This window comes from Chelon labrosus (genome assembly GCF_963514085.1).
Source record: "Chelon labrosus genome assembly, chromosome: 18".
In the NCBI taxonomy this organism is placed as follows: Eukaryota; Metazoa; Chordata; class Actinopteri; order Mugiliformes; family Mugilidae; genus Chelon; species Chelon labrosus.
The window spans coordinates 12,939,154-12,951,912 of NC_140351.1; the positions used below are offsets into that span (position 1 = coordinate 12,939,154).

The 12,759-nt window shown below is 44.9% G+C and overlaps 2 protein-coding genes across 2 annotated transcripts; both read left to right on the forward strand.

The window, feature by feature from the left end:
* Window positions 1–1,303: 1,303 nt before the first annotated feature.
* LOC311503758 (integrin beta-1-like) lies at window positions 1,304–8,843 on the forward strand (the record flags this gene model as incomplete). Its single annotated transcript, XM_084566632.1, has 8 exons — window positions 1,304–1,354; window positions 3,160–3,382; window positions 3,797–3,967; window positions 4,316–4,560; window positions 4,949–5,104; window positions 7,491–7,586; window positions 8,627–8,716; window positions 8,829–8,843. Coding segments are annotated over 8 exons (1,047 nt in total), but the record flags the coding sequence as incomplete, so codon positions are not given.
* On the forward strand, window positions 8,142–9,768 carry LOC311503844 (integrin beta-1-A-like). Its single transcript, XM_084566735.1, has 3 exons — window positions 8,142–8,969; window positions 9,128–9,333; window positions 9,421–9,768. Exons 1-3 carry the CDS (start codon window positions 8,850–8,852, stop codon window positions 9,704–9,706), a joined length of 612 nt encoding a protein of 203 aa, XP_084422861.1. The 5' UTR covers window positions 8,142–8,849; the 3' UTR covers window positions 9,707–9,768.
* Window positions 9,769–12,759: the final 2,991 nt, after the last annotated feature.

The window sequence follows — 12,759 nt, forward strand, 5'->3', positions numbered from 1 at the left end:
CCTGTTATTGTGCTGCAGATGCAACGCCACAGGAACACGAGGTGGGTCAATACTTTTCTCATTGAGGATGCGATGGAAGTAAAGCGTCTCATTATTCACCCTACTCTGAAATTCTCGTTTAGATTGTAGCCCGGGTCCCTGTAGTTGTTTGCCACTCAAAATTTGCGCTTGTCATCTCCTTGGGGCCGAGCGGCTCTGTTTCAAATGCGGTGGCGGTTCTCAGCATGTGGACATGTACTCACTCCTGTGGGGTGATTTCAGCAAGGTGTTATGTTAGTAGAATGAAAGTAGTTTTATAATTTGGGAGTTTGACATTGTCAGAAATATTCTTATCTTACTTTACCTGCACAAAAAGGCTGTTAGAATTTTAATGTAACATCATTTTAATACATTTAGACTCAGACACAATTTACTTGCTATTTTTGATCAATACTAGCAGCTAAACATTTAGAAAAATAAAGTTTTAAAGTGCTGCATATATATACACTCCTGAACAAACTCTTAAAACGAGAATTCATACTGTTGGATCATACCCAGATTGTAAGTAGAGCTTCAAAAAACAGATTCAAACAGGCTGTTAATCAGCTGATCAAAAGTTCAAGACCAAACCCAAAAATAGAACTAAAAGTGTCAAAAAAAAAAGGACTCAGAAGTGAGTAGCCTGTCCTTTCTTGTTGATCACTTCAAAAGTTCTTTTTAGGCATGTTTGATACGGGTGTTTCTAGGTGGCAGGCGGGAACGTTGGGTTTAGGGTTAGGGTTAGGGTTAGGGTTAGTCATCCTGTGACGTCAGTGAAACTCGCCATCCATTCCCAAACGTTCTCTGTGGGATTTAGATCAGGGGAACACGCAGGATGGTCCAAAAGAGCAACGACTGTCTTGTTAAAAGACACAGTCATTACCACCCAGACAAGGGCCCCCATAGAAAACATCTCCAGTGGGATCGCCTGCCAGTAACGTTGCAAGCCATCATAGATAGATAGATAGATAGATAGATAGATAGATAGATAGATAGATAGATAGATAGATAGATAGATAGATGGATATACAACTTTATTAATCCCTTTGGGAGGTTCCAACAGGGAAATTAGGCTTTTTTTCATCAGGGAATAAAACTTTCTTCTGCCTTTCAATGTTCCGTGTTTGTTGCTCCCTTGTAAAGTCCAAACGGGCAAGTTTGTGCCGTGAGAGGAGACTTGGCCTTTAAAGACGTTTTTTGTTCTTTAAGCCCTTCTCTCACAGCTGCCGTCTTATGGTTACTGGGCTGTAGTCAGCATCAGTAAGGGCCTTAATTTGGGACAAGGATGGTCCTGGGTCTTCATGGACAACGTGTCGGATCCTCTGGCTCAGCGCAGGTGAAATGTTTTTGGGTCTACCACTTGACTTTTTTGTCCCATAACCCTCAGAATCTTTTAGGAAGTCTTACTGCATCCAACATTGGCAGGGATGGCACAATGCGAGAGGCCTTGCTTGTGCTTGGTCATCAATCCAAAGACAGAAAGTCTCTTTTGCTTTTGCCAGCCTGTTTGAGTTTAAATGCAGTTTTCAATGAATTGCCTACTCTGTATTTACTGTCTCTTGCTCCAGTTGCTTCTTTTTTTCATTTTGAAGCTCTACTTACAACCTTGTTACGAACCACCAGTGTGAAATGCAAATACTTAGGTCTTAAGATTTTGTTCAGGAGTGTAGAAATATATTTGCTTTGAGTTAGATGAAAAAATAGATTCCACTGTCATGGCTGAAGCCAGTTAGCTTAGCATAAACGATGGAAGCAAAGAGAAACAGCTAGCTCCGCTCTGTCAAGGGCAATAGTATGTTAATGTAACAGCAGTTTAATACATTTGGAATCACACAGAACTGGAACTGGAGAAAAACAGCTAGATTTGCTCTATTGGGAGTAATAAAATCTGTGTTCACTGCATGTGATACAGTCACAATACACGTGCAAAGATGTTCAGTTTGGGTGGTTTGACTCCAGACGGCTTGCAGTATAATTCAATTCACATGCTGGTTTCAAATGGAATTTGTGAACTTGTATTTTCAGTATAACAAGTCAAGTATGAGATATTTACGGTTTTCAAATTACGAGAGCAGTGTTGCTAGGTGACTGGTAACGGAAAATAGATATCTGTGATTGATGGTTTTGTGTTTCTCTTAGTTAAGAAACTGAGGAAATGAAAATCTGGTCTGCGCTTTCCATAACTCGCAAAACGAACCCTTGCGCTTCCAAACTGAAAACTTCATCTGCACAGATATGGCGCGGTGCATTTATGCAGCGGGAAAGTATAACATATTTTTCTGGTTTCCGTTCCGCCTGCAGACCATTCAGATCACGAATGCCAAAGTCAGGGGGTCAGGAGCTGTGGAGAGTGTCTGGCAGCGGGGCCTCACTGTGCTTGGTGTACTGAGGAGGTGAGTGGCCTCGGAAATGGATTCTTCTTTCGAATGGATCACTGTTAATTCAGCACTGTCTATATTTTATATCCAGAATGGCAAAGAATTCTCAATCAGCAATTTACTACCATAAACCTTACATTACTAAAGCATAATCAGAGATGCAAAATTGGTATTAGAGAGGTTAGCAATGCATAGCTTAAATTGTAGCTTCTGTAAATGAAACGAAACCTATTTCATTAGATATTCTAATATGACAATAATAAAACTATGGCAATAAAATGGAGAATATGTGTTTAAGGTGTTAAGACTGAGAACATCTGAACCATGCATCCTTGATGTAACATCTGTTGCCCATAAGCTGTTAATAGTGGCTTCCATTATATTTGACACACACATCATTATGCACTCATTTGCAGGCTTAAACATTTGTGTAAGCATGTTATGTTGTCATAGCATAAACATCACAAAGGGAATTGTTGAAAAGGGCCATTATACTGTATGTAACAGCGGATTGTGTGAGTCATTTTCCCTTTATTTGCATTTGAAAGGTGCCGCCATGTTGCGAGCAACGAGGGAACAAACATACACGGGCTGCTTTTCATTATGACATTCACATCCTCTCTATTTTACTGTCAGCCAATGCTTCATGCAAATTGCTGTTTTCCACTGTAGATGTAGGGTCTACTTAGTCTTAGCTGAATTGAAGGCAACAAATTAATTTTCAGCACTTAAGGGGTTGAACTGAACCTAAACCTGTGTAAAGAATTTTTTAGAAGTGGGCCAGCACACATGGGAGCGCTGCGACACGGCCGGGGCGCTGCTGAGGAGGGGCTGTCCTTCCAATCGCCTGGAGGACCCCAGAGGTTCCGCTGTCCTTCTAAAGAACCGGAAGATCACCGGCCACCCTAAAGAACAAAGACACAAGCCGTGGCACAGACGGGTGACCCAGCTTCAGCCTCAGACCGTGCGGCTGCACCTCAGGCCAGGTGGGTGTCGTACTTGCACTTGATAAAAAAATATACCTTTATCTTCAGGATTTCTCTCCCAAAATCAGTGCAATCTGGTGAATTTCAAGCACAAATAAGTCAGTGAAAGTCAATCATGAGGAAACAATGACGAACAAATAAGAGTAAAGTACACAATATGGAGTTGTGTGACATAGCTACAAACACTGAGTCAAAAATCCCCCAAAGAAACCAAAGAAACCATGCACCACAAGAGAAATAATGTTTTCCACAATTTCTAAATTATTTTAAATGTGCAAAAATACATATTTTGTACAAATTTCAGCTTGAATATGGCGATCTGAATTTTGTGTGTGATTTGTGTAGGATCAGGGACTTACACTCCCAAGTTCTCATGTCCTTACCGCTGTGTTGTGTCACATTTCCCATCTGTAGGTGAACCCCAGAGCTTTGAGGTGAAGTTCAAACGCGTGGAGGACTACCCTATAGACCTCTACTACCTGATGGATCTGTCCTTCTCCATGGAGGATGACCTGCCCAACGTCAAGAAGCTGGGGGCTGATCTCATGGAAGAGATGAGGAACATCACCAGTGATTTCAGAATGGGTCTGTCTGCTTCACCATCCCTATCCCTCCCTGTCACCTGAAATGTAGGCTAACTATTTTCATGAAATCATTTTCTCATAACTTTCTATATACTTCTATGGAAAGCCCTTGAGTCATATTCTATCAGTTACACACCTGGGAGTTGCCCAGTACAATCATAATCTTACTATCGGCCACTGAGCAGCACCGCTGGAGCGATTGGGGGATTAAGTGCTTTGCTCAAGGACAACTGGAACCCATTGAGAGAAAATTAAGCATTAGTTATTCACTTTCCCCCTGACAGTCACGTAATCGCCTCTCAAAACTTTATGCTGCTCGCTCACACACCATTCATTTTCGCTCCAAAAGGCTTCGGTGCGTTTGTGGACAAGACGGTGATGCCATACATCAGCACTGCAAAGGACATGCTCAGAAATCCCTGCAAGAGGGCCGAGCCCTGGCCCTGTGCCCCTCCTTTCACTTATAAACACGTCCTGAGCCTCACCACCAACGGAAGCCTCTTCACAGAGCTCGTAGGGGGGCAGCGGATCTCCGGCAACCTGGATTCTCCGGAGGGTGGGCTGGATGCCCTGATGCAGGCCGTGGTTTGTGAGGTAATGCGAGTAAGCCCAGCGGGGAGTAGGAGTGCAATACAGAGATTGTTGCTTTTGTTCGAGTGGGAGTTGTGTGGAGGAAGTGGAAACACTGCAGACAATGGACGAGAGGGCTATTTCAGAATGCTAAGCTTCCTTTGGGAAACTGCTCCAGTCAGTTTTGGGTGTATTTTAGACTCATTATGAGACTTTAATAATTTCATATGACAGGTTTTAGATTTAAGCCCTAAAGAGCATGAAAGCATAAAGTATTACTCATCCATAGTCATTTGATTACATACAAAAGCAGAAATTATTTTCCCAAAGCCTGTCAGAGCCATTTACGTCAGTCACGGTGCTCAACTTGCTTCCAATCGGTAGTTTACTGACTGATGTTGTTCACTTGCAGGAGGAGATCGGCTGGAGAAATGTGACTCGACTGCTGGTGTTCTCCACGGATGCGGGTTTCCACTTTGCTGGAGACGGCAAATTAGGCGGCATTGTGCTTCCGAACGACGGAAGATGTCACTTGCAAAAAAATGTGTACACCAAAGGAGACTACCAGGTTTGGTGCATAAAACTCAGATCGCAGCTCCAACGGAACATTTTATCCCCGTCAAGCCCTCGGGCAGGGTTTTGCTGAATGGATTTGGCACGTTCCTTGTGATTAATTCTGATCCAGCAACAATACTTTGAGGACTATTAAAACATTGTCTAGCATCACTTTTGTGAAAGCAAGTAATCTAATGTACTTAAACTTTATAATGAACATCCAGTTACGTTGAGTTTTCCTCAGTCTCATTTCATCATTCACATCAACAAGAAAAATGCACACCTGTGGTAATAGATTCGAACAACTTAGCACTGTCTTTGTTTTTGAGAGAAAAAGCAATGGTTAAGCAACCCAACCGCCAAGGCTGGGACGTGGGCTGGTGTATAGTCAAAGTGGATCGACAGTGTATCTCTAAGTACCTCCCTCAGGCCCAAGCTAAGTAAGCTTAGTTCTTATCCCAAGCACTGAACCAAGGATAGTCCCAGTGAGCCATCAGAAGCAGGTTCACCGCCATACGTCATACGTGTCTGTGTAATTGCTCAGAAAGGAGTTCTATTTTCAGAGAAATCAAAGCGATACCTGCTGCTGCTTTTTGAAGCGAAAGCAGCATTTGGGTTTTCAAAACTGTGCCATAGACATTACTTGAGTATAGAAATCTGATTGCCCTTAACCCATTGTGTTGGTTTTATGGCAGATTTTTGCTGCCTTCAAATGGAACTTAGGGTGGTAAACACGGCGGTATTACTTAACGCTTAGGTTTTGCCGCCGTCCAACCCCCTAAGTTAGCAAATTTAGGAAGTTAATTTAGGCGGCACAGTGGCGAGGTGGTTAGCACTGATGCCTCACAGCGAGAGGGTCCCGGGTCCGACTGGGCCTTTCTGTGTGGAGTTTGCATGTTCTCCCTTTGTCTGCGTGGGTTCTCTCCGGGTACTCCGGCTTCCTCCCACCATCCAAAGACATGCTCATTAGGTTAATTGGTGATTCTAAATTGGCTGTAGGTGTGCGTGTTCGTCTGTCTCTCTGTGTTAAAGGAGAAACAAGATGCAATAAAAGGAGCGTATACCAGATTTCCATTAATTAGGTGGTCCAAAACATGATTTCATTAGTTTATACCGATCAGGCATAACATTATGACCTAATATTGTGTAGGTCTCCCTTGTGCCTCCAACACAGTTCTGATTCATCAAAGAATGGACATGGGTGAGGGTGTCCTGTGGTGTCTGACAACACAATGTTGTTAGTGGAAGGGGCTCTGTGGATCAGGTTTGTTCCAGTGCATCCCATAGATGCTTGATCAGTTTGGGATCTAGTGAATTTGGAGGCCAGGTCAACACCTTGTTCTGTTTTTCATGTTTTTTGAGTTGTTTTGTGTGTGTGTGCCTGTGTGAGGCTGCATCCTGCTTTAGGGTGGAGGTGCCTGGTCTGGTCTAGGTGGGTGGTTCATGTCTAAGTAGCATCCACATGAATGCCAAGTCCAAAAGTTTCCCAGCAGAACATTGTATTGTCACAAGATGGTCAATGTTATTTACTTCTCCTGTACTACTCGATGTATAAAACATCTAATTAAAGCAGCTTTGTGATATCTCATGCTGACATTTACAGGCAAAGACTGAATCTTTAGCTCAGCTAAACAAGCCATCACTGTTCTGCTCTGGGTAGCTCTGGTCCCAGGGAGCATACAGTGTTTATGCTATGGACCACATATTGCAACGCATGCTAAATTGATTCGCGTCTGCAATCCTGGCAGTGAAATAGAGGTCCAGGCTGCAACAGACAGAAGCCAAAGACAGTGATTTAAAGGTCAGAACCAACGGCACAGTTCCCTGGGTAAAGAAGATGCTGACAGGCACACCCTGATGGGAAACGGCTGGAGTGTTTGAGGAGTAATTCAAACCAAAGCTTTCATCTTTTAATCTCGCTGTGTTTGTGTATTGATGGCTACGTGGGTGTGGGCTGTGCGGATGGAGCTGAAGGAGCGCCTATTTTTCTGCTTGTGAGTGTATGTCTTCATCCCTGTGTCTTCAACATCCATATAGGTCTCTCATTAGGCTCATGAGAGTGTTATGTGTCTTGACCTCATTCTGGTCCAGGCAGTTGACAGGTGGAGTGAATATGGATGGGTTATTAATCTATTTCTGTCTGAATAAATGGCTACCCAAGGCTGGAAATGGATGGGCGAGATGCAGGTGTCGCTCCTCTCTGAATGGTACTTATTTATCTATTCGGGGGCGAATGGAAAGTCTGTCAGAAGAAGAGTGAATGAAATGAGGAATGGAAAGAGTAGTTAGATGGGAGGGGAAGGGGGAGGACAGCAATATAGGGAAGAGGAAGAGTGTGCTTAACTACTGATTACACATATATAGCCTGACTGTTATGCATTGCATTTTGCATCCGTCAGGACTATCCTTCTGTGGCTCACATTGCCGAAGCACTGAGAAAGAAGAACATCCAGATTATTTTCGCCGTCACCGAAGAAGTCACACACTTATACCAGGTAGGCATTATAGCTTTTAATTTCTTATTAATCAAAGGTTTTTCATGAAATTCCTACTTGTCCAAGGAAGAGTGCAAAAAAAAAACTGTTAATATATGCTTCATAAATTATTCAACCACTTTTATGGAGCTTTTGCTCATGTTGACCTCCACCACGTTTCATCTTCATGGATTCCGCTTGATCTGATGGTTTCCAAGATGAAGATAATGTATTTAATCTGACTACAATGAAGCAAATCATGCATGTGCGAGTTTCTTAAAGGGGAACTACTGTTTTTTACAACCTGGACCTTATTTCTAGCATAAAATGCGATTATTTACTCACCCATATAACTTCAGTGTTATTTGTCGTTCGTCAGATATTTAGATCCGCGTATATCCATATAATGGGAGTGACTGGGGCACCGCAATGCAGTCTCTAAATAACCCATTATCTGCCGCGAAACTCGTTAATTTCACCAATATTTTGTTATGATACGTAGTGCTATTCCCCATTGAGTTACCTGTTATCCATCTGCGGACGTGCAGCAGTTTGTTGTTCTTTGGCCAGCTGTTCCTCTCTCTACCTCCAAATCCTCCTTTCAACAAGCTCCTCTCCTATACTCTGGCTCAAAACGGTAAGGACGTCGATCATAAACAAAGTCGTAGTCCACAACCTCAGAAACGGAAAAATTTTCAACCATGTTGCAAAAAACTAGTAGTAGCAAATTACAGGTAAACAAGCTACACGGGGTGCGCGCAGCGCTCAGAGATGACATCATCCAGGTTAGTAGGTCTAATCTACAGACCTGGGATGATGATAACAGGTAAATCCAGACTCAACGGGGAATAGCACTAGCGTACGATAACAAAATAATGGTGATAAGTTGTTATTTTATCCTAAATTCAGTATCATACTCTCTCCTGCGTGTGTGAGAGGGGGTTCATTTTGACCAATTCAAGCATTTGTGCTTTAACGTTAATAGAATCTCAATTGCTGGCAGATTGTCTAAAACACACACTGCATTCATTTATGTTGTGGATATTGTTGCTTTCCTGCAGGGCCTGAGAAGCATCTTCCCAAAATGTGCCGTCGGAACACTTTCCAACAACTCCCACAACATCCTGCAGATAATTGTCGAAGCATATAATGTAAGCGAGTTAAAAGGAGAGCCTCCGTTCCCGCAAAAGGTCGTTAGCCTCGCGTGTGTTGCCTGCTGACAACTCCCCATCTTTAAGAGGTTAACTGCTTTGTTGGCTGCAGGCACTGACCTCTGAGGTTGTCATGGAGAACACCAAGCTGCCGCCGGGGTATCGTATATCCTACACTTCGCGCTGTAAGGACCGCAGGCCGAGGCACGGCGAGCAGGGAAGGACGTGCTCTGACATTTCCATAGGTGACGAGGTGTGTGGCCTAATGGCTTTCTCTGTGTGTGGTAAATTGTGTAAGTGCATCTGTTAGCATGTGGCCACTCGCCATTGAAGTGATGGTAATGCTAATTATGATTACCTCGTTAGTGGAACATTTTAATTGGGCTCCTGGAATTCTCACCTCTCCTCTAGGTGAGCTTTAATGTAAGCATTACGACACCTCGGTGTGTCACTGCCTCGCAACACCCGTCCCATGTTATTATTAAACCCCAAGGCTATAGTGAAGAGGTTGAGGTCCTGCTGAGCCCCATATGTGAGTGCTCGTGTCAAAGGGACGGGGTCCCACACAGTCCTTCATGTAGCCATGGCAACGGCACTCTTGAATGTGGCGCTTGCAGGTAGGTGAAGTGGCGAGACGGCGTCAATTTTGCTAACAAGCCTAATGGAGGAAGCAAGCGGCAGTTGTTTGCTTGCGTGTGTTACAGGTGTGAAGGAGGGAGAGTCGGCACATTTTGCGAATGCGAGCAAGAGGAGTCAGGCGAGACGGTTGACTCGCGCCTTTGTCGCAGAGCTAATGCATCAGAAGTGTGCAGCGGGAACGGAGAGTGTGTTTGTGGGAGGTGTGTTTGTGGAAAGAGCAGCAGGAAGCCCAACCACACGCCCTACTACGGCCAGTTCTGTGAATGCACTGATTTCAACTGTGATCAGTACCGAGGGCTGCAGTGTGGAGGTAAAAGCATCGCACAGGCTGAACCATTAATAAAGAGGTGATTGTGTCTCGTTTTGAATCAAAACTCTCCGTGTTTTACGTCCCCAGGGAACGGCAGGTGCGTGTGCGGGGCGTGCGCGTGCCTCCCGGCGTTCCGCGGCCGAGCGTGCGAATGCCCTCTCAGCTTGGAGTCGTGCCTGTCTCAGGACGGACAGATTTGTAGGGGCAGAGGGGACTGCCACTGTGGCACCTGCATTTGCCATGACAGACGCTTTCAAGGCCCGACTTGTGAGCTTTGCCCTTCCTGCCCCACTGTCTGCTCCTCTTACAGGTAGAGGTACCTTAATAGCTCGGGCAAATTGAGATGGAGGATGGTGGGTTTGCAGTTCTGTCGCAAATGTCTTAAATAAAATCGCAGCACTTCATATTTGACCAATGCTTCATCCATCACACCTAGTATCCCTTAACCTAGAGGGTCGCTGGAGGCTATCTCAGCTGGCATTGGGCAAAAGGGGAGGTACACCCTGTGTGTGTGATAGTCACCAGTCTATCACACAGACAATGGAATGTGGGAGGAAGTGAAAGCATGAAGAGAAAAAGAGAAAACCAATTCAGGCACATGGAGAACATGAAAACGCCACACAGGAAGGCCCCAACCAGCTGCAGGTTCAAGCCTCTTGCTGTGAAGCGACAATGCCAACCACTGCACAGCTGTGCCACACAATGCCTCATAACAAAAGGACATCAGACAACTTCATTAGCTCTTTGCTTTCACCGCCTTCCTTGCAGGAAAAAAACGCTTTCCGTTCCGATCATAACAGACGGTTGCTTCCTACAGGGAGTGCATCCTGTGCAGGGCCTTCTCGCTGGGCTTGAGTGCGAAGGAGTGCGAGGTGAAGTGCACCCACCTGAACCTCACCTCGGTGGGTCAGGCCGGTGTCCTAGCAACAGTGCCCCCTTCTCCGGGCCTCCACAGGTGTATGGAAGTGGACACGGAGGGCTGCAGAGTGCACTTCCTGTTGAGGGCTGGAGAAAAAGAAGACTTTGCCCGCGTCGCTCTCGAGCGAGGTAGGCAGAGCTGAGTCTCTAGGCTCTATGATTGCACCAGTATATCAGCATTAGGGCAATAAATTCTGTCAGTAGTCGTGTCGCTTGGGATTTTCCTTTTATTTAGAAGCTTAAGTACGGTGAATCACAATATGAGACACAAAACAAGGCATCACCAGAGACACTTTTCTCCAACATTAAACTCCTTAAATGTTCCATTTTGCATCTGTTCTGGTCCCTTGTGCAAAACAGTGTAATATCATTTTCGGTGGTCTATGAGTTCTGTAACCTACTTTCCGTGGCCTCTTTTTGTTTTAAAAGTTTCTCAATGATACCACGATTAGATTAAACAAGCATATTAATTGCACCCGAAATACCAGACAATGTGCGTCTGATAGAGAGCCGTGTCTTCCTTTGTCTGTCAAAGAATGCCCACCAGGTCCGAACGTTATCCTGATTACCGCAGCGCTGTCAGGCTCTGTTGTGGTGCTGGGTGTGGCTTTGCTGCTGCTATGGAAACTACTCACCAGCATCCATGACCGGAGGGAGTTTGCCCGCTTCCAGAGAGAGCTGGAGCAGAGACGCTGGAACAGGGTGAGCCCTGCCCAAACAAATCTTTCTGTCAGCGGCTGTCTGTCAAAAAGATGTCGAATAAAAGCAGGAATTTGTCTTGCTGACACTCGTACAGGGAAATATTGACGACTAACAAGATAAAACGAGGTAAATTTGGCAACAGAAATACAAATTAGGAGCAGATGAAGGTGAGATACATGTGGAAATAACCACACATCCTTCTTAACATGCAGCGCAACCACCACACCTTTAATCAATCGATGACACAAAATAAAGTCAAAGAATAACCTTGTATGGATGACACTTATTTACGCTCCGTTGCAGAGGGACAACCCCATCTACAAGAGTGCCATCACAACAGTCGTCAACCCGAAGTATAAAGAACAGTGATAGCAGCCTCGGAGGGAGATCTCCTTTTCAATCACAATCCCCGTTGTGAAGCACAATGAAACAGCATCCTTTCGTCTGAACCGTCTCCAGCAGATGGCCCAACTTGTTTGGCAGGGCGGGGGAAACGGATGTTGATGTCTGACTTACTCTCCTTTGATCTCAATATAAAAAAAAGAAAAACACCCGGACTGCCAGTCTCCAGCCCTTCCCCTAGCAGCACGCACCGCAATTCAAACAGCATCCGACACACAAGCCTCTAAGATTATCCGGGGTACACGTGCAGCGTCGACGCCCTCCCATTTTAAAATCCACCAACTAATTACATATAGATTGATATTTTGTTAGGCACGTGCAAGGATATTCTCCCGTGTATGCTGACTGTTGGCTCGTCTGTGTAACTTGGGTCTCAGAAGGCATGAGACAGTGAGGTGGGCATTCTGCATTCTGCATTGTAATTCCAGAGACTTCACAGGTCCTTTGCATGGGTCTACACTGCCCTCTAGATGAGAGGAGGCGAAAGTGTCGCCCTCCTGGAAGTGATGAAGCAACTTCCTATCCGTTTACTGCTCAGCACAAGTTAGAGAAGATGCTGCACAAGGCAAGCACTTGGTGCATTTGTGTTCCAGCAGACATATGTGAATTTGTCACCTGCACCCAAACTGATACACTACAATATACTGTACAACTGTAAAGCAACAAACCACTTTGCCGGTGCACTGGTCTGAATCGTGTAAACGTAGAGAAACAATGGATTTAAACTGATATTAGAGTGTGTGTGTGTGTTTTTTTCCCCCACTGCCTACAGATGGCGGCTGATGACCTTGCTGGGAGAGTTGAGCAAAGCGATATTAATCACTTCCACTGCCTCCTCCACTTCCAGAATCACCGGGCAGGCGTGCGTGCAGCTTTAACAGCCAGCGGGTTGGTGGGAGGCGGTTTGCAAAGCATCACAGAAAATGACTCCATATGCTCCGTATCCAGTATGCAGCATTGGCTTTCAGCTGTGTCTAGTGATGATAAAAAAAATAAATAAATAAAAAATGTGCGGCGCAAAATGTCACAGCAACAGAGGAGAGGCAGCAGAGGAGGGGAGGACCTGCCCTGC

What these genes read in the sequence shown, in the direction of transcription:
- LOC311503844 (XM_084566735.1), top strand. Translation starts at nt 8,850, where the DNA reads ATGGAGAACACCAAGCTGCCGCCGGGGTATCGTATATCCTACACTTCG. An exon ending in ACATTTCCATAGGTGACGAG is followed by an intron (nt 8,970 to 9,127) that starts GTGTGTGGCCTA and finishes CCTCTCCTCTAG; the next exon opens with GTGAGCTTTAATGTAAGCAT. An exon ending in CTTGAATGTGGCGCTTGCAG is followed by an intron (nt 9,334 to 9,420) that starts GTAGGTGAAGTG and finishes CGTGTGTTACAG; the next exon opens with GTGTGAAGGAGGGAGAGTCG.